We start from the raw sequence: 21825 nt of genomic DNA, 5'->3' as shown, positions 1-21825 counted from the left end.
AGACATATGGAGAGTTGATTTTCATGATCGTGAATGCCATTTTGATTTTATTATGTTGAAGGCTTGTTTGAATCGGGTGATGTTTGATGGGTTTTTTTTTCTCTTTTTGTTAATTAAACAAATGCATGCATGATGATCAAACCAAGTTCTGATTTGAAATAGCAAGTCCTGGTTTTTTTACTGAAATCAATGGCTAATTTAATATCCATTGATATGGTTATTTTTTAGATGTAAACATTGCTTTCTTGGGCTGCCATGTTGTTGCATTGTTTGAAACTAATTTACCTTGATGATTTCTGTGTTTATAATTTGGTTGAGCCGGTCTCAGATACCCATTAAATTCTTGCTGAGGGAATCCGTTCTGTTTCTGAGGAAATTCTCTCTAATTTTTTACCAGGTTATATACCGAAGAGCATCTTGCACTGGGTTGCAGAGGACATAGTGAATAATTACCCAGTAACTGCGTTCCAACTGTCCTGAATTCTGCAATCGTTAAAGAAAAATCAGATGGGCAAATGACTTGAATTTGGTTAAGCATTGAATTCATGATCGTTAACTTTGAACAAAGTTCTCGTGATTTAAAGTAGGCCGCTTATGTTTTAGCGTAACGTTGAATTTTCTTGTTTGGCTAATGTACTGGTTAAAATATTGGGAGTTTATTATGGGACAGTAGCAGGACGTAGTTGTGGTCGATCTTTTTACTTTTTGAATTCTTGTGACTCTGTTGATCTATAATTATTTAGGTATGACATAGTTACTAGTTAATCAAAATGAACATCCATGTTGTTTATGAAAATAACCATCTATATGCTTATTGAAATGAACATCCAGCTTCTTATGTCTTGATTCAGGGATTCATGTTTCGTATCTCAAAAGGGAATGACTTGAATTTGGTTAAGCATTTAATTCATGATTGTCAACCTTGAGCAAAGTTCATGATCGTTAACTTGAACGGGTGCTATGGTGAACACGGGGCGAAGCCCCGAAATCAACCATTGACTTGTACAGTAATTGTGAACATCTAGTTATTCATAGACACGAACATCCAACATATGTGTGTAAGTATAATAATAAAGTCACTACACTAAGTGGTGTTATATAATCTAAATGACCGAACATCCAACATATGTTTTGAATCGTATATTTCTTTTGAAAAAAACAAAAGAAAAGTGGTACTTGTCATCACAAAAACCAAACACAGTTTGCAACAAGACATGATAACTTAGAAACTTCATAGCAGGGTCCAGGGGAGAGCTTAATTGGCTTTGCTCTAACTTTTTCATTTTTCTAATTCTTTCTTGAAAGTGGTATTGTTTCGGTGTCACCAATGGACCCTGCTAGTCTTTGAGGAAACTATAATAAATTTTGGGGACCATATTTTTTGTATGGATATGACAATAATGCATGTTAGTTGTCTTATTTTAATAATTTGTACAATGATAATATATCAGTTTATTGTTTCTAAAACAAAGGGAAAAGAATGCAGTTACATCAATGCAATTACACATTTAATCTGCTCCAGAAATAATGTTTATCATCATACAATATAATAACTAATAAACTAATAGAAATAATCATATTCAGTACATAGGTTGATTTTACAACAACTTCGTCATACATAATCTCTTCTACATTGAGAAGGTGGTCGCCTAAATACATCAAGAAGATGAAATTGTCAAACTTCACCCGAAAAGCAGCTGCTGTTCATGATTTCTATGAATCCAAGTGTTGTCTGTTTTCAGAATCTTTGACCTTCTCTGCTCAATCTTCAATGTATCTACTGCAGGACTCAGAGGTTAGTAAAAAGATTTCAAGACTAAGTGTTTGTCATCACGAAAACCAAGCACACACTTATCATTCTACAAACTTTGTTTTCTTTTTATTTTCTATACCCTTTTGTGAGAATGCATAATAATGCAGTTATGTGAACATCTCATAACACAATGTTGGATCATTCTTTAATTATGTCTCAAAAGATCAAATATTCTATAACAAACTGCACATATCAGGATAACTAGACCATTGGCTACATTCATTGTATGCCTATACTTTATTTAAAAAAAAAATAGAAAAAAAAAAAGAAAGAAACTTACCATTAAGTGAAGTTGATAGAAATAAGCAAACAATCCTGATTCGATACCTGTTGAAGACCAAGAGGACCCAAAGACCTTGACTCTTCTTCAATATCATCCCAAAAGTTTTGGTCTTCTGAAAGTTACAAAGTAATAATTTCTATAAATTTCATCTTTGAAAAAAAAATTTTCAATGAGTAAATTAAACATCCAACCTCATGAGAAAGAAACCCCAAAACATAGAAAAATAAAATATTTTAGACTAAAACAATAAAAAAGGACGTTTATTATTCCACAAAATTCTCATAATTTTTTGCGATTTTTTTCAGAAAAGAAAGAGATAAAGGAAGAAAAAAGAAAGAGACTTCAACATAATTGTGTTTAGGATAAAACAAAAAATGAGCAACAGGACAACAAGCCACAACAAAATTGATGAAAAAATATGGTGAATAAAGGATTTATTTTAACGGTTTAAATAGTAATAATTTTGTTCTCTATTCATGGTCAAATTCATATTCATGTTTAGGCAGAAACAAGAACTTATTTGTTGCAAATACAATAATGATAAAAATAATATACAAAAAGATAGATAGATACAGAGACTTACAGAGCCATTAGTAAGAGAGTTGTGATCAGTTGGTCCTTGAGTTCCCATGATTAATCAGAATAATGATAAAAAAAATCCACAAAATATCCAACAAACTTTTATTCAAATCTGAAAAATTAATGACACTAAAAACATACAAATTGAAAACAGTACTACCGAGAGAAGATTATCGTGTTGGTGGGCGTCAGTCGCGGAGAGCAGAATCACAACAAGCCCGGTGGTGAGCAGGGAGGACGCCGTCGAGCAGCAAACGGTGGCGAGTTTCAACGGCCGTGCTAACGATGGTTTGGGTCGTTGTATCATGGTGGAGGGAGACATGAGGGAGGACGCGCCCGCTGGGGCGCGATTGAGGAGGGCGACGCGAGGGGAGCTTGGTGCGATGGATGATGGCAGCATGAGGGAGGAAGCGGGATGCCAGTGCTGAAAGAAAAAAAGAAGAAGAACGGCGCTGAGAGGAGATTAGAATTAGGGCTGCCGTTTGTGTTGAGGACACTAAGGAGAATCCTAATTTTATTCAAATTTTAAATATGAAACAATTAATTAGTTACCTATAATTTAATTTTAATTACAATTAAATTCCATTGTATGCATTGTACTATTAGGATATTGGCTCCTCATACTTTTCCTTTTGAATTAGTAAAGCCATAAATTGACTTAGTTGTTGAATAGCATAGATAATATCTAATTAAATAATGGTGAGGTAGATCATATATTATTGCTTGTCATTTGAATAAGTTTGTATAATATATATATATATATATATATATAGGTTAAATTACACAGTTAGTCTCTATACTTTCAGTGAAATTACAAATTAGTCCCTATAATTTAAAAGTTTGTAATTGAGTCCCTGAAGAAAATTAAAATTTGTAATTTGGTCCTCAATAACGTTTACTGTAAAAAAAATACATATTTACCATAATGTCCACTTCTTCTTTTTTCTTTTTTTCCGTTATCCTTTCTCTTCCCCTCTTCTCCTCCCTTCTTCACTGGCAGCCATGGCCATGGCATCAACCACCACAGCATCTGCCACCATGTTACCATCAGGTTCCATGTCAAGTACAGATGGAATCACGAACCCAAACCTCCTACTAATAAGAGCTATTTTTCCATCGGGATCTACTTCTACTTCTTGAAGCATGGCAACACTCTCAGCTTGGGCACCATTCCCAACTGTCACATTGGACCTCACACAAAACTCATCATTATCAAATAATACTAATAATACTTCCACTCTTTCAATCAGGCATCATCATCCCTCTTAATGTTGTCCCTTTATTCTAGTTACCCAATTTTCAAGGTCACCCGCAAAACTTTGAGACTCAAACCCTACATAATCAATTAAAATTCTTCGGTCTTCAATTGTCTCAACAAGTTGTTGCCTCTTCCCAATCGGGAATCCAACCAACCACAGCAATAACCGCCATCTCTGGCTGATTCCTTTACTGCAGTCATCACCACCGATCCTAACTTCATTGCCGCTATTGCAGCCGCCATTTCTTCTGTCATCGGAGGTAACAACAACAACAACAACAACAACAACAACAACAACAACAATAATAAACTAAGCGGCACTTGAGATGGTAACAACAACAACAACGGCAGCCATCTCCTCCATAATCGGCACAATGATGACGAAGATCCCGTCATTGCTGAAGATGCTGTGAGCAGTCGAGAGTTGTTGCATTTAGGGTTGGAGGCGGAGGAGAGTTGAGGAGCAATGTGTTCCTTCAATTCATGATGCTCTTTCATCTTTTTCTTCTGTTTTGGAAAGTGGAGAAGTGATAGTGAGAGGGTTGTGGAGGGAGTGGGGTGGGTTAGGGATTTTTTGGTCATTTTAAAATAGTTAAATTATAGTGTTGGTCCCTATATTTTTACTAAAATTGCAAATTAGTCCTTACTGATAAACACGTGCAACTCACGTGTTAAAAATAGCGAATATGTCCTTTAAATCAAACGGTAGGGACCCAATTATAAATTTTAATTTTTTTCAGGGACTCAATTACAAACTTTTAAACTATAGGGGCCAATTTACAATTTCACTAAAAGTGTAGGGACTAACCGTGTAATTTAACCTGTAAATATATATATATATATATATATATTATATATGGTGATTGCTACGGTACGATGATAAATTCATACGTACCGATACGTTTAAAATATGGACAAATAACAATAAAACATGTGGAATTTATTTTTCATATCAGCATTTAATTTTTTCTTTTTTAAATATATAGTATATCACAACTTTTACTAAAATACCCTTTTAATTAAATAAAAAAACATTTATTTATTTAATTTTATAAAAAGACTTAAATATTCTTTCTTTATTTGATTAGACAAAAATACTCTTTTAAATTAATCAAATTTTAGAATTCAATTAATCCTAATTTTATAATTTCAAATAATTAAAACAACAAAACAAAAACATATTAAAAAAACAAAAAATTAAAATTGTTCTTCATCTTCTCCAATTCTTTTGAGTCTTGATCATTCGTGCCCCTCTAAAGAAAAGCAGTTAAAGACCCAGTTAAAGACCCAAACCAAATCGACAAAATCCTAGCCCTAGGTTTTTTGTAGCCGCTGTCTCCAGGTTCTCAGCGCTTCCGCTTCTTCCTCTTCTCCTGTCCGGAACCCAGGTAGCTCGGCACGTCGTCCCCATCCTCGCTGGCTTCTCTGTTCGTGGCTTGGAGCAGTTCGCCGTCGGATCACCGCTTGCCGTCGTCTCTACTCTCGTCGTCGTCTTGCCGGTTGCCGTCGTGGCAAACCTACGTCGATGACCACCTTCTCTGCGAAATTGAAGGCAACCACCTCTCCTCCGCCGCAATCATCGGCCAAGACGGCAGTGTTTGGGCTCAGAGCTCTAATTTCCCTCAGGTTATCTTTAATCCTTCTCAATTTCTCTCTCTAAAACTCTCCTTCTTTCTTAGTGCTTTGTTTTCCAGATTCATCTGTTCTTTTTTTTTTCCCCGTTAATTTTCCTCCGATTTATTAGATTTGATTTGCATGTGACATACTGACATATCCTATGGTTTTGGTGTTAATTTGATACATTCGCGCTTTAACCATAGCTGTTTAGTTTTATCAACTGGAGCTACTTGATTAATTTTTCAGATTCTTAATGTTTCACTTGTTAAGTGCAATTTATGCTATAAATTAAAGCTTGGAGTGAGTCATTAGGAATGACTTGGAGTTTGGACTGTGTGATTATCTGATATGAGATGCATTCCTTTTTATTAGTATGTAACAACATAAGATCAATCATACACTCGTTATTGTTATATATGAAATCGGATATTCACATCACTTGTGCAAGTAACATATGGCTGGGGATTTCAAGTGTGTTTGGTTCATAGCACAAGTCAAGTGATCCTTGCAATCTGAAATAGTTTTAGTTGATCTGTTCTTGATTGGTCTTTTGTGTTGTGCAGTTCAAGCCTGAGGAAATTACTGCTATCATGAACGACTTTGCTGAGCCTTGATCGCTTGCCCCCACCGGGTTGTACCTCGGTGGCACCAAATATATGGTTATACAAGGTGAACCCGGCGCTGTCATTCGAGGGAAGAAGGTACTGACTGTTTCTAATTATAGCTTGAATTTTGATTGCACAAGTTCATCAAAGAAAATACAACAATCTATGATAATGTGAATCTGCTAATCTGATTGAGTAAATTTATGATGTAATCATGGATTCAAATTGTGGTATGTGACTGCTTTAGGCCATAGCTCACAATGAATCAGCATCAGCGTAAAACTCATTGCTGCACCATGTCCATACCGTTGTTACCTTGATGCTGGTTTTGGCCATTGGTTGTTAAAATCTCAGCTTGTCCTTGTCATGCAGGGTCCTGGTGGTGTTACCATTAAGAAGACGAATCAGGCGTTGATCATCGGAATCTACGATGAGCCGATGACTCCAGGGCAGTGCAACATGATTGTTGAAAGGCTGGGTGATTATCTCATTGATACGGGTCTTTAAGTCCTCTTTGTTATTTCATGTTATCTGCTTGCTTATTTCACTGGCTCCTATACAAGGCTTCGCATCGATTTGCCAAGAGAATGCTCGATTGTAGTGTAATAATATTAATTAATGGTTATTCAAAGTCATGGGATCTGCGTCTAGGGAAGAAGTTATGGTGCTTGAGAAGTGAATGATAACTGTAATCTCTGTTGTGCTTTTTAGCGGGTATCTGTATACATTTTACAAGTGGTTTTAATGCTATGGGCATAGATTGGCATAACTTTCTAAAACCTTATATCTCCCATGCTTTTTCTTCTCAATTTTATCTATGCCCAAGGAATTTAATGTTATTATCATCACTGATTAACGTTTCTGTTAGCATCATAGTATATTTTCTTTTACTCTTGGAAGAAATGTTACACCTAATAGTTCTCATCAATTTTGAGATTTTTAAACTGTGTTCTTGGGGTGTCAAATTATGAGTGGAGAAAATGGAAAGGGATAGAAAATAGGGACAAAGAATCTCAATCCATTGGCTATGGACTTTTGATTAAAGTCTTATGTCTGCATTGTGTCTCCTTTTAAAATTTGACACATGCATAAATTTCGTCCCCGTTTTCGCCAAGAATTTGGCACTCAGAAACAAATAGGATAGAAACAAATATTTGACTATCCACAAGTATCAAAATATTCATGGCTTGATGAGCACAAGTTTTCTTTAACCTCAAGAACCAGATGAACTTTTTATTAAACAGGGTTCAAATAAAATGTTCCCCTTAGGCCTTAACAACATAATTTATTTTTTAATTCCCTTGTATTTCTTGTGCGTCTTACGATCTAACAATTTCCTTTGTTGAGTTTACGGAAATATACAACATAAAAGTTCACAAGGGACAATCCACATAGTACATTCTTTTAGAGACAAACAATCCCGAACATGATACTACTCATCACCATAAAAGAGGATAAGAAATCTTTGAATATGTAGTGATACAAGTATATGTTTTCTGACGAGTTGGCATGTATAGATGGGGGAACCCCACTCTGCATAAAGTAGAAAATTGGAAATAAACCAACTGTACTTACAACATTTTTTGTATAAACTATTCACAAACCAATGACAATGCAAACTAACAAAATACAAATCTAGAAACGACCCAAAAAGTACATACCAATTCTCCACGCTGGTCTAAAGCTTCAAGATAACAGGTATATCTAAATCCAATTTGTTGAGGAAAGTACATACCAATTCTCCACGCTGGTCTAAAGCTTCAAGATAACAGGTATATCTAAATCCAATTTGTTGAGGAGATAGCTGACGGAAAGAATAATCTCTCTTATTATAGAAGACGGTTGGATAACACTATTGCTGCTTATAGTATCCACCTTGATGAGGTGGAGGGTATGGAGATGGAACGGTATATGGAGGCCTGGGAACAGAACCAGGTTGCTGAGCCGGCGCATTATAGTATGGACCACGCCATCTAGGATATGCAGGTTGGCCATACTCTGCTGGTGCCTACTGATGAACCTAATGGGGTTGGTATGGAGCGGCAGATGTTGGTGGAATGTGGTATGGAGGTGGAGGCTGATGCGCTGCTGAACCATATGAGGGAGGGGGATGTCCGTAAGAAGAAACCGGAGGCTGCTCAGGTGGTTGATAATAAGGTGTTTGGGGATAGGATCTGTTTGTTGTGTACTGGGTCTTTGGTTTTGGCTTCCAACTAGTAGGTAGCTACTACTAAAAGCACCTGAGTTTTTATCTTAGATGACCGTAGCAAACACCTTATTTAATTTGTTACTAATTAAGTTCAATATATATTCATCTCATACCAAATCCATTATTCTATAAGTAACGTTTCATGTATTCATGAACAGTAGTGTACTTCACTTCGGAATAGAGCTCACAAGCTTCAACTCCACCATCTCCTATCTCAAAATTTGCAAGACACCCTTCAATGCAAACATGGTAGTAATGCACCATTGCCACTTGTTCTGCATATGATTTTCCTGCAAGTTTCAAAATTAATAATGTAATTAACAACCTTGAGTTCCTTTTCTAGTGTTATTTTCACTGTTACTAGATATATGTGTATCTAACATTCTCACTTTTCATGGAACTCAAAAATTGCTCATCAGAAATTGAAGATTTCTTCAACTCTTTCCCAATCAACTTTTTCCAAGTTTGTACAATTTCTAACGGCGATAATATGTTTTTAGGTGGCCTTATATAAACTGTTTTGTTCAAAATTTTAGGATCATCTATGGTCTTAATAGTATACTTGGCTATGTCATCTTCAACCACAGTAATAGCTGTCGAATTTGAGAGACATAATATATTATTAATTATATAATTAATCAAATGGTATATGCTACTTAATTAGACATATGTATGTTCAACTAACTTCAATAATAATATTAATATAATAACAACATCAACTAAATTTTGTATGTCCAAGATGCATGATAATAACATGAATCATGAAATTTCAGTGTTCTATCATAAAATTATAGGGTTAATCAATTTTTGTATCTGTAAAATTGTAATTTGTAATTATTTTGGTTTATATAATTTTTTTTCTTAAATATTTGAATTTAATTTAATCCTTTACGTTAGAAAAAAATTGAAAGTAATTAAATTATAATATATCTCATTTTATCACATTATTATTTAGCATGATTCTGAGAACTAAATCGAATTGGTTGATTCAATTCGGTTAATTGAAAACTGACAACTAGTAGTTAGATTTAAGATAATAAAAATTTTGTCAATAAATTAGTCAAAAATTGAAAAAATAGTTAAAAAACAGTTGATAGATCGAATCAGTATAATTTTTTAGTGATTAATTGTTTTAAAATAATAAATCACAAAAAGTTAATTTTTTAAAAATTATATATTTTATATAAATATATTATTTTATTATATCCGATTTAATGTCAGTTGAACTTTTAAACAACTAATTTTATTAGTTTAATGATCGGTTCAATTTTTAAAATCTCGTTATTTAGTAATAGTAAAAACTCAACTATATTACATGTATATCAAAAATTATTTACCAAATCAGTCATTTATATAAAATAATAATTAATTTAATTACTATTTTTTATGTGCACATACATAGCTTTGTAGATAAAAATTGACAGAAACTTCTTAAATTTTATAAAGTGGAAAACATGAAAGGTAAATTCTAAGCAAGAAAATAGAAAAAAAAAAGACAAAATTTACCATATTTAATCTTAAATAATATGTTGTTATGAAAACAATTAGGTAATAACTCAAGCTAAGTATATATATAAGAAGATGCATAGTTTAGTAATTACCCTTGACATTGCCGTCTCCATAGAAGACCACAGAATCCCTTGAAGGCATGATAGCGCCAAGTTGGCAAAGACCACCAAGAAAGTAACCAGCAAAACAATTAGCAGAAATATAGGTATGTGCGTTGCATGCATAAAGCAAAATTTAAACACCTAACACTTGTTTAAATAGATTAGTGAATTAATCACTAAACCAATTTAAATTGATCAATGAAATATTTTTGGACAGATTTTTTGATTGGGCTGTCCAGCCCAATCCCTGGGCCCAACAATCAGAAAGAGAAGCTAGCCTAATGGGGGAGCCATAGAAACAACTTGAATTGTTCACTGAATAAAGAAACTAGTTGAATTCAACTTTGGCGTGAATCCCTCTCATTTCTCGACTCTCGGGGACTCAGAATCGGGCAAGGAACGGCTGCATCCTTCGCCTTCAGTTACGGTGATCGTGAATCTGCCCCCTGCGCTCGCCAACTCTAGCTCCATGTGTTCTGATTGATTGAAATCTCTTGTGCACGCTTCCTTTTTTGCAATCGCCGCTACCTCCCGCGGCGGGGTCGTGCTCCAGTTTCTTGGCAGTTCCCCTTAGCCTCATCGAAGTTATGGTGTGAGCAAGCGGCCAAGCCCAGTGCGGCGAAGCTGGCCATGGCTGAATCAACGGCGAGCACGCAGAGCAGCAGCAACAACAACCACCGGACCGAAGAACAGGACGATGACTACATGGGTGACCTCTCACGCTTCCTTCCATCTGAGACTCTTCCAAAACCTTCATCCAAGAAGGTATTACTTCTCGCCGTTTTACTCTCCTCCATTGTCGTTTCGTTCTGTCGCTCCCTTTTACTCAATTAGGTATAGTGATCTGATTTCACATGATCTTGCAATTGTGTCTCTAAATTTTAGTTCTTATGTTTTCTTGTGTTTGTAAACTTTAGTCCTTGGTGTTAAGAATTAATAAATGATGAAAGAAAAACGGTGCTTGATGTAATTTATGACGAGTTTAAGGGCTTGTTTGGGTAAGCTTTTTAAAAAAGATCTTTTTTCGAGTTATTTTTTTTTTAAAGATCTTATGAAGAAGGAAAAGTAATTTTATGTTTGGATATCTCATGTAAAAAGGTCTTTTTATCAATCAATTATGTTTGGGTATAACAATATAAAAGTACTTTTTTGTTTATTTATTACATGAAAAACATCTTTTTTTAAAGGAAAAAAGATCTTTTAAAAAAAAGATGTAAATTACAGCTTCTCAAAAAAGATCTTTTTTTTTATTTTACTAGTGCTTTTACTTTTACTACTAAAAATTTGCTAAACACGTTAAAAAATAAAAAAAGATATTTTTTCATTGAAAAAAGATCTTTTTTTAACAAAATAATGGCGCCCAAACATGCACTAAGTAGATAAGTGAGCTAATTACTTGACGAACCAAGTAGATGATAACTGGAATAGATTACGATGCTCATTCTAATATCACGTAGAAAATGAGTCTTCTTTTTGAAAATAAAAGTTTGCAGAAATTAATTCTGCATATATCTAAGATTTCAATTATCTGTTTTGCTTACCAGGTCTTTGGTTTCTTCATATATCTAATGTACCAATTATCTGTTTTGCTTGCCAATTTTTTAGTTTCTTTAGTTTTGTTCATCATATAAGGTGGGACTAAGGATAGCAATTCATCTTTCTAAAGAATAAAGCATTGCTGCTAGATTATTATCCCCAAAAATTTCAGTTTGGAAATAGTTTTGAAAATGGGAGTGTTGTCTCATGCATTTTCGAAGATATATGAGCTTTTGCTTTTATATGTCTATTTGAAAGGAAAAACAAATGGGAACTTATGTAATGTTTAAATTATGGATTAAATTATGTTAACCTCTTTTATTTTACGGATTATATGTACTATAGTTGCATTTTGGTGAAGAGGATCCCTTTCTTATGTGCAGATCTCTGGCAAGAAAGACCCTCCGATCAGCTCTTCCAAGAATAAGTTAAAAACACTCAGCTGGCAAGAATGGCGAAAACTTGAAAGAGAAAGAAAACAGAAAGAAGAGGATGAGCAAACATTGGCAAAAGTGGAAGCTCCAATACCACAATCCAACATTGGGTTTAAGCTGCTCAAACAAATGGGTTATACGCCCGGTGCTGCCCTTGGCAAAGAGGGTTTGGGTAGGGCTGAGCCAGTGGGGATTGAGATTCGACGATCGCGAGCTGGTATTGGCCTAGATGATCCTCACAAGGAGAAGAGGAAAAAGGAGGAAATCATCGCTGAGAGAAAAAGGAGGAAAGAGGAGGATCTAATGCAAGACTTTGGGTTGAGACAGAAGTCGCGATGGCAGAGTAAGAGAGTTGTAGCCAATTTCCATAAGGCAAAGGTTGCCCTTGATCAATTAGAGAATAGAGAAATCATTGAACCGGAAAAGAATGAGGATGATGAAGAAAAGGAAGATGAGGAAGAGGAAGAAATAACAGAAGAGGTACGTAACTAAAAGGTTATATTTTTGGTTGAACGCTCCTTTTAACCATGTTTTGGTATTGATTTATGTTGCATCCCTGAATAACACATGGAAACAGCACAAATGTTTTCTTTTTCTCTTGATCTTAACTGCTCAGGCACACACATTAAGTCAATACACTTCCATTGCTGATTAATTTTCTCCTCGTTATACTCTAAATACCAAGCGATTTAAACAAATATTATTCATTGCACTTTGTCATCATTTGATCCATTTAAGCCGATCCTACCTAGCCATTGGACAAAGCTTACTTGTCGTTGTTGTATTTCTTATACTTTGAAATTCATTCTTGTTGAACTTTGTTAATCTATTCCTGCATTCGTATTTGGTTGCAACTGTGATAGTGATACATGTAATCGATTCAGGATTTGCAAGAAGTTTTGATGAAACTGAGGGATGAGCACAATTATTGCCTCTTTTGTATAAGGTGAGTAACAACACACAGAGTTACTTTTTATATATTTGTTTTGTAGTAATACTAAAAACCAAACTTTGACACTCTTGAAACTCATAATTATCTATAAATTAAATTTTGATTTTTATATGTTTCTTCAGTATGAATCAAAGGATGCTCTCTTGACCAACTGCCCTGGAACCAATGAAGATGATCACTGACTTGATGGTATCTGAGATGAACCTGACTGTGCGTTGTCGTCTCTTCTTTTTCGCCAAGCAAGCGCTGTTGCCTGTAAATGCATATTGCAATGATGTGAACATGGATATGCATTATATTTTGCCTGCCGGAGCCTATTATCGTTGAGCTCAAGCTTGCCTCATCACTAACCCCAATGCCTAATGGCATACCTTATTATAGGGTATGAATTAGTTGATTTGATGTAGGGTTTATGTTATACTTCAGTTTAGTTCAAATGAGTTTTTCATTGTAATTTTCTCTTCATTTTTATTATTTAGACTCAACATCTGTATAGATTATTGACCACCATTCCAATATATGCTGCTTTGGTCAATTTATCCGTAGACCCTAAAATAATCTTAATATATCATTAATCATTATCATGGTCATTTAAATTTCTCTTGTTGGAAACACAATTCTAAAAAAAGAAAAAAAAAATTAAAAACACAATAAGCAATCAACCACATTTTTTGCTGATTTCATTTAAACAATCAATTCTCCAAACATCAAAAGTCATTCTTTAAGTATTTTTTTTTTGGAATAGCCCAAGATTAAACCCCATTAATTAACACGCATGTACTACATCTTCCAAATAAATGTTAAATTGCAGAAAAAGCACCCTCAGTTTATCTAGAACAAAGTTAAACAAATTAACTACATTAATAAGTAGTTCTTAATTCACTAAAAAATTAATACATAAATCTATTCGACCAAAACAAAAGTCTGTACAAAATTGAACCGGATATATATAAAAAACTAAAAATAAATAAAAAAGAAAAACAAAAATTAGATATACTTGATCATAAAACTTTTTTAAACCGTTTTAACATGTCATTGTGAAATTTATTTGGAATAATGGGGACATCATCCTTTGGGATGAACCAGTCTTTGTTAAGTTCTAACAATTGCATTGCAAAATACTCTGGCCATGTCATATCATCATCATCTTCATCATCATCATCATCACCATCTCCCTTTTCCTCACAGTTTGCCTCAATTCCAATAGTAGTATCAAAAGCCTCAACCTGTATTTCATCATCATTATTCTCTAATTGATTTGTTAGTTCTCTCTGAATCTCATCAATCTTCTCATCTCCATTATTCTCTGATTGGTTTGCTTTGTCTGATTGGTTTGGTGATTCATTTTGAATCTCCATCCTTTCATCTCCATTCTCTGATTGGTTAACAAATTCTACTTTCCCAGCATAATCATTGGCATTCTAATATGAAGAACACAATAATAATATCAATAACTTGACCTAATGATGATGATGATGATGATGATGATGATGATGAAAGGCATAAAACAAAAACTGCACGTTCACCATTTGTGTTATTCAGATATGTAAGTAGTATATGATTATAGAAAATAAGGTAGGAAACCAAGTCAAATTAAATATCCAAACTAGCATCATAAATTCAGATTTACTTTAATCTAAACAAAATTTAATAATTTTCATACACAATTTCAATTGGAAGAAGAAAAAAAAAATACAGAATAATGCTTACAATACGAATACTATGATGAATGTGACATTTGTTGTAAAACGGAAATTTTTTTTCTTTTTGTTAAAGAATAATTATTATTTGACTTTCGCCCAATATATATGCAAATCAAGTTGGTTTCTAAATTAAAGTAAATAAGTAAGGTCTACCAGAAAATAAGCTGTAATTCTTAAATCAATTACTAAATCTTTAATTATTTTATTTAATTACTTGAACTACTTTATTCGCCTATATTCTTTCAAAATCAAAATCTTTTATTTATTTAGTCTTGCAAACAAGAGCAGCTGTAATTATAAATTAAAACATCTTTGCTCCATTTAAATAAAAGAGCCATTAATTATAAATATGTAGCTAGTAAGATACGCAAATATGGATTTAAATAATCAAAAAGTGATTTCTTTCATATCCAATTAATTTGAAGGTATTATATATTCTTCTTACATGTTCCAATTAATTGATGACATGTGTATTCATTAATTTCAATCAGTAAATGAATTTTTAATTTTTAAAAATAAAAATTGAATTTAAGAAAGAGAGAAGAATATAGAATCCTAATCCTTTTCATCTAATTTTGTCTTTTTCTCTTCTCTATATTCACATAAAAAATTCATTTTAAACTTTGAATAGAAGAATAGTAAAAAGAACAATCGATTGTTCTGAGTTCCAACAACAAAGTTGGCGACTTTGAATTGAAGAACAGTAAAAAGAACGATGGATTGCTCTGGGTTACAGCAACAAGATCGAGGACTTTAGAAGATTAAAAGGAGAAAAAAGAAGATATATCCTGAGAGTGAGGAGAGGGAAGAAGAAGAAACGAATTTCTTTTTGTGAATATAGAAAAGAGAAGAAGACGAAATTAGATGAAAAAGATTAGAGTTCTATGTTCTTCCCTCTTTCTCCAGCACCATTACAACGGCTCAATTCTTTTTTTTTTCTTTTAAATAATTTATTTAAGGTTTATCATATATGATGGTTTGATTTAACCAGACTTAAATGTATGTATAGTGTATTAAGATATGTATATATAAAATATTTTATACATGTATTAAATTCATTAATTTTTATTTTTAAAAATAAAAAATTCATTTGCTGATTGGAATTAATGAATACACATGTCACCAATTAATTGGAACATGTAAGAAGGGTATATAATACCCTCAAATTAATTGGGTATGGAAGAAATCACCATAATCAAAACCAAAGTATTAAAAAAAACTTACTTTATATATAATAAAATTCAAACAGATTTTTTAATAGAAGCAGTATTTCAAATTATAAAAAGAGTTAGAATGAAATCATATACACTTTGTAATCCTCAAACTAATTAGAAATATTGTGTTCAAATAAATAAAAATGTAATTCCTAAATTTGTTATTTCAACAACACTCGGTATATTCAAAGGCACCACTATTATTATTGAAAAGAAAGAGTGTGTATGAGACGTTAAATTGAAACTTAAAGACACATAAACACAACTCAATAAGCTATAAACTACTATTAATTTAATAAGCTTAAAATCAAAATTGAACTTTTTCCTTATAGTTAGAAAACATTAAACACATCAATCAAATCAATACTTACCGGTATTACAGTAGCCACAGTTTCAGGAGCCACAATTTTCCTTTTCTTTTGACGAGGTTTACTGTTATTCTTTCTAAATCTGCATAAAACATAATTATTCATCTGCAAGGAAAATATATAAATACATTAACCTTTGTTTAATTGGAATTGGAGCAAGACAGAAATAATGTAGCGGTCATTATATATATCAACCGAAAAGAAATTATCCAAGGTTGTGTAATTGAGAAACTAAGCATAATGTAGCGGTCATCTTGGTTGTGTTTTGATTTTGTTTCTTAAATAGAAACAGAAATAATGAGAAAAATAAAATAAAATAAGACGAATATTTTTTGTTTTTAGACAGAACACTTTTACAACTCTATGTCCATCAGCAATTGAACCTTTAATCTATTATCGAAACGTTACCGAACACAGTCCAACAAGAATTTAGTTTGTACTGGTTCTTTTGATTCAAATTCTAAACCTCTGGTTAAAGAATATGCGCAAAATTATGATACTTACATTGGATGGATTTGGTAACAAAGAAGAATCAATGCTATATTGATGCAAGATCCATCCACCATCATGGCTAGTACCACTCTTCTCAAAGCGATATCGTTTCCTCATTCCAATGCGCTGGTTAGTTTTATTGGCCATAATCTCTTTTCCGATGTCTTCACCTTCCCAAAAACCCAACCCAATGGTGCGAACCATCCGCAAGCTGTTAGTTGAGAACTTCCTTTTCAGAGTAGTGAAGAAATAGAGGTCCTTCCCGTCATAAGAATTTTCAACGTTTTCTTCCCAAATTTTCCATGGATTCTTCTCCGTACCAAACAATTCACCTTCAAGAATGGTTCCATTGTTTGGTAGAGGCCTCCCATTGATTTTGTTAAGGAGAAAATCTTGAATGAGTTCTTCATCGGTAGGCTTGAACTTCTTGCTTGCACCTGAAGGCAACTTTGTTGAAGCCATATTCAAGATTAAAAAAGAAAGAAAGAAACAAGGAATTAAGAAGATTATTGAAGTAAGTGGTTTAATAATGCGGTAGTAGAGTTTATATATTGGATGAAAGTATCTACTAATTGAAAAAATAAAAAGATTGAAATATGACAATTTATGTTCGTTTTGATTTTGCCTGGGATGTTTCGGTTCAAAATAATTATGTTATCTTTTTATTTTAATTTTTCAAAAAAAAATCTAAGATAAAAATTACTCTTTTTAGTTGACATCGACTAAAGTTAAATGTGTCAATTTTTAATATCATATCATCAAAAAATAATTAATTATATTTTAAATTTAATATTATATCTTCTAATTGAATTTAAAAAGATATCATATGTTATCTTATATTAATAAAATATCTTGCTAGGAATTTATTTTAATTTTTTAATTTATTTGTGGGTAATATATATATTAATTATAATAACAAATTATGCTATTTCAAATTAAATGACTTATATAATGGTGATCTCATTTATTGTTTTTAAATGCTAAATTGAATAAGTTATTATTACTTTTGATTTGGAATTAAATGAGAATAAAATCGGATATTATCTTTTATTCCTTAGATAATTATCTTTTGGATTTTAGATATATTATCTTTTGACTTTAGATACTATTTTATTTGACTTTTAGGGTTTAATGGGTGTCATGCTCAAATATAAATAGTGCCTTCAGGGTTTGGGTCCCCAATATACTAAAGTCGCCTTTGTTGTTCTTTCCCCCTCAAAAGAGTCACAATTCAGCCGCCTAGGAATACAGAAGACTTTAGTTGAGGAAGATCGAAAGAACCACAAGATCTAAATTCTTCTGTCAATTCCTGATTTTATGAGTAAAGGTACGCTTCTGCATTATAATATATTTTTGGTGATTTAATATGAATGATCTAAATTACTAAAATTAATTTATTCTAACAAGTGGTATCAGAGCCATTCATAATTGAATCATCGATATTAAATTTTAATCTCATTGGATCAATATATATTTGTGTTGTTGCTCTCCTTTTGGATCAACTTTATTTTATGGATCTGATGAGTTTATTATTTATTTTTTATGTGCATACATGGACTCTAAGTGTTTTCTTTATACATTGGTTTATTTGTTCATTAAAGTAATGTTTTTGTATATATGAATGCAGTGCGTCCTAACACATGATCAAGTAATATATATATGTGGATAATAATCATGCAGACATATATGCCCTTTTTATCTTTGTTTATGGATTCGTTTTTTTAAGGAAGAAAACAATTGATAATAAGTTGCTAAATATATGGAATTTGATTTTGAATCGACTAACCTCTTTGAATTTAATATGAATTTAAATTTTATACATATATAACTTCTGTACGTTGATATGTATAAAGTTAAAGAATATTAAGGATTAAGTTTTCTTTTATTATTATTGTTTTTTGGTGTTATACATATTTATTTTATAGAAAATTTAATTTTTTTTATGATATATTGTGAATTTAATTTTGTTTCGCAATAATATTAGCAATTTTCATATTTAAATATATGTATAACTAAGGAGGTCACACAATATTATATGGTTATTTTATATTGTCTTATACTTCTATGCTACTTAAATACTTTTATTTTGTTACATAAAGTATTTTTTTATTGTTATATAAGGAAATTAGTAACAATTTAGATTATTATACCCACCTATTTTATAAAAATTTGGTTTTAGAATAAATTGATTGAATATTATGCTACTAAAGTAGTTTCTTTTGTGAAAATTGATTTATTTAAAACATTAGGAATATGGTTATAATTTATGCCCCACAGTGTTTTAATTTTTTTTTAAAATATAGTTATATATAATATGCCCCCACTTCAAATTTTAAATGACCCCACTATAAATAAATTAAACTCAATTAGCTAAAGTTCCAAATTTACTTTTTTATTTTCTCTATCATTTTAATTATTATTTAACCTAATCAAATTTAATTTTTGTGTCGTCACTCCTTTATTCCCTTAAACCCTCTTTTTATTTTTATATTTTCAACTTTTTTTTCTATTTCTTATCTAGTGGTCATCTTCTCTTCATCAAAAAATAAATTTTAAATTTTTTATATTTTTTATATAGTTCTCCATGACCCTATGTATCTTTCAATTTAATTGTTTCTCCTTTTGATATTTTCAATTGCAAATTTTAATTCAAACAATTGTAGTTTAGGTATTAATCTAATATTTTATTTTCTTTGTGACTTTATATATTTTATTTTATTTTCGATTTATTCATTTTTATTACTTATTTTTTATCTTTTGTTCTATTATATGTACCTATGTTGCGTATAAAATTTTAAAATAAATTGATTAATTTACTAATTTAGAATATATTTTTTATTTTTAGAAATAGTAATAGAAAAATATTTTAATTACAATACATAATTAAACAGATGTATAAAATCTTTCATCTAATATTATATCAAAATTAAATTAAAAAATATATAACAAATTTAATTATTTTAAAAAGAAAGAAAGAAAAAATTGTGAATTATATTTCTGTTATTTTATATAAACATACTTTTTGTATACAAATTTAATTTTTTTAGTATTTATATATAATTCTAGTTTCAAATTATAAATATTAATGTATCATTAGGCGCTAATATACCAATTAATTCAGTCTTTTATTATTAAATGTGTATAAAAAATTAGTTAGGATAATAAGGTATTTATAATTTAATTAAAATATTTTAAGTTCAAGTTTTAGAAATAAAAAATATTTTTTTATAAATTATATATAATGAATAGTATTTTAAGAATGAAAGTGTTCACTAACTCTTTAATTTTTATATCTCTATATAATTAATAATATTTAACAAAAGTTATTTTAGTATATATATATATTTTTGCCCCCACTCTTAAAATTTTCTGGGTCTACTGGTATGTGGTATCTTAGCTTCTTCTATGGCTTTTCTCACTACCATTTTGTCATCAAATGTTGCTCTTCCTGGCTCCAAAGCATGTTCCATTCTTCCTGGGTCCATCCCAAACTCGGAAGGCAAAAATCTCTATTATACATAAGTATTATATCAACAAAATTTATTATAATATTATTAAAATACAAAGACAAAAGTTAAATAATAAAAAAATTCAAATATAAAATACTAATATTAAAATTTATCATCAATTATTAAAATGCATAAAAATTTGCTGCAAATTCGTTATTAAACTCATCAAGACAGTCATAAAAAAACAAGAAAAATTAATTGAATTAACTAAACTAACAATAAATATAGTCACCAAAAAAACTAACAATAAATATTTGATCATTTACTTATTAAGATTTTCAGTATAATTTTAACAAGGTTGTCAGCACAAATATTAACAAAAATTTATCTTAATTTTTAACTTAAAAAATGTATGATGTATCTTTTAAAAAAATAGATGTATTATATTAGTTTAAAGATAAATATAATTTATAATAAAAGATAAATAAATGAATTTTTTATTTAAAAAAAAGGAAACAATTCATAAATAAGGAAAAAGAAAAAAAAAGAGACTTTCGATTGGGCTTTAATAGCTTTTGACCCAAATAGCAAATAAAAGGAATAACCCTAGTAAAGTAGTGCTCCTTAAATAAGAGGCGCCCTCGTTCAACGCGTGTTTTCTATTAAAACTTTATCATATCGAATGTTTTGATATAATGGTTTTTTTTCCTAATATTATTAATAGTTTATATATAGAAATTAAATTGAATGGTATACCTTGCTATTTCCGGCTTCCTTGATAGCATGAACGAGCTTAAGTTGAATTGACAAGGTGAGTGATGATCATGAAAGGAAGCTGTTACAAGGTTAGCACCTTGTTCCTTGAATGACAAAAGAAGCTGAACTTTCTACAAAGAACATATGTTTCATGCCCTTCATCTAAACTTGCCTTCACCAACCTTTTTCCTATTCCCCCTACAATAAGCACCTTGCTCTTCAACATCTCTCTTGCTTTTTTAGTTTTATGGTATACAATGCTATGCATAATAAGGCCTGCGTGCCATCTATGTCTTGGAGACTTGTAGTGTACATGCAGATTATTTATTACTATATATTATATATTTGTGGCTTAGATCCATCGGTTGTAAAGTAATATAATATAGCTTTGAGATATCCACAAATCAGGCTTTTTTACTGAAATGCGCATGAAAAAATCTTTAATTCCCAATATACGCACGGTTGAATTTTCCTCCTCAAATATGCACGATCATTTTGCTTGGGTCAGCCACGAAATGGTTCTAGGCAGCATGTCAAGCATGGTGAACACGAAATGGTGCATTGGGTCTGACACGGGCTATATCTTCTATAGCAAGCAGGCACGAGATGGGAGACCTCACCTATGACACACACGAAATAGTGGAATTCATATATAAAACACACGAAATGGACCAATTCAATGTAGGCACACACGAAATGGGCCATTTTGCTCATGGCAGGCACGAATTGGTGTGTCTCTCTTGTACTTTTCTTTGTGGGTTGTTGTGTTTATGGTTGCTTTCTTGGGTCTTCTTGGTTATAATTTTTTTCATTTATTAAATTAATTATGTATTACTTTTATTTTTTTCTCTATAAAATTGCAAGAAAAAATGATTCATAATTAACCATGCCAAAAATTCTTCCATCTTTATGATAATTATAAGAAAAGTGGTTATAACTTTTTTTAA

General features: G+C 31.4%; 2 protein-coding genes, 1 long non-coding RNA gene and 3 pseudogenes across 4 annotated transcripts; 3 read left to right on the top strand and 3 right to left on the bottom strand.

Moving 5' to 3' along the window:
* Positions 1–1645: 1645 nt before the first annotated feature.
* Positions 1646–3129, bottom strand: LOC148554327 (uncharacterized). The gene is made up of 3 exons (XR_015892056.1): positions 2680–3129; positions 2094–2208; positions 1646–1780 (listed from the first exon to the last, which is right to left on the bottom strand). It is a non-coding gene; the product is annotated as an uncharacterized LOC148554327 (long non-coding RNA).
* Positions 3130–3683: 554 nt separating this feature from the next.
* LOC110264418 (WRKY transcription factor 6-like) lies at positions 3684–4258 on the top strand (annotated as a pseudogene).
* A 1-nt stretch (position 4259) lies between these two features.
* On the top strand, positions 4260–6813 carry LOC107607891 (profilin-1-like; annotated as a pseudogene). Its single transcript, XR_015892441.1, has 5 exons — positions 4260–4342; positions 4454–4466; positions 5326–5559; positions 6114–6251; positions 6528–6813. The product of XR_015892441.1 is annotated as a profilin-1-like (transcript).
* A 1677-nt stretch (positions 6814–8490) lies between these two features.
* On the bottom strand, positions 8491–21104 carry LOC107606183 (bifunctional pinoresinol-lariciresinol reductase-like; annotated as a pseudogene).
* Positions 10192–13431, top strand: LOC107606182 (uncharacterized). The gene is made up of 4 exons (XM_016308183.3): positions 10192–10739; positions 11894–12424; positions 12829–12890; positions 13019–13431. Exons 1-4 carry the CDS (start codon positions 10605–10607, stop codon positions 13041–13043), a joined length of 753 nt encoding a protein of 250 aa, XP_016163669.2. The 5' UTR covers positions 10192–10604; the 3' UTR covers positions 13044–13431.
* LOC148554326 (NAC domain-containing protein 45-like) lies at positions 13898–17135 on the bottom strand. Its single transcript, XM_088493364.1, has 3 exons — positions 16686–17135; positions 16185–16286; positions 13898–14317 (listed from the first exon to the last, which is right to left on the bottom strand). The coding sequence occupies exons 1-3, from the start codon at positions 17133–17135 to the stop codon at positions 13898–13900; spliced, it is 972 nt and encodes a 323-aa protein (XP_088349490.1).
* Positions 21105–21825: the final 721 nt, after the last annotated feature.

The sequence above is a fragment of the Arachis ipaensis genome, chromosome B7 (genome assembly GCF_059453495.1).
Source record: "Arachis ipaensis isolate K30076 ecotype BB chromosome B7, ASM5945349v1, whole genome shotgun sequence".
In the NCBI taxonomy this organism is placed as follows: Eukaryota; Viridiplantae; Streptophyta; class Magnoliopsida; order Fabales; family Fabaceae; genus Arachis; species Arachis ipaensis.
The sequence above is the reverse complement of the archived record's forward strand: the minus strand, read 5'-3'. Positions and strand labels throughout refer to the sequence as shown.

What these genes read in the sequence shown, in the direction of transcription:
- LOC148554326 (XM_088493364.1), bottom strand. Translation starts at nt 17,135, where the DNA reads ATGGCTTCAACAAAGTTGCCTTCAGGTGCAAGCAAGAAGTTCAAGCCT. An exon ending in TGTTACCAAATCCATCCAAT is followed by an intron (nt 16,287 to 16,685) that starts GTAAGTATCATA and finishes TTTTCCTTGCAG; the next exon opens with ATGAATAATTATGTTTTATG. An exon ending in CTGTGGCTACTGTAATACCG is followed by an intron (nt 14,318 to 16,184) that starts GTAAGTATTGAT and finishes TCTTCATATTAG; the next exon opens with AATGCCAATGATTATGCTGG.
- LOC107606182 (XM_016308183.3), top strand. Translation starts at nt 10,605, where the DNA reads ATGGCTGAATCAACGGCGAGCACGCAGAGCAGCAGCAACAACAACCAC. An exon ending in CAAAACCTTCATCCAAGAAG is followed by an intron (nt 10,740 to 11,893) that starts GTATTACTTCTC and finishes TCTTATGTGCAG; the next exon opens with ATCTCTGGCAAGAAAGACCC. An exon ending in AGGAAGAAATAACAGAAGAG is followed by an intron (nt 12,425 to 12,828) that starts GTACGTAACTAA and finishes TAATCGATTCAG; the next exon opens with GATTTGCAAGAAGTTTTGAT.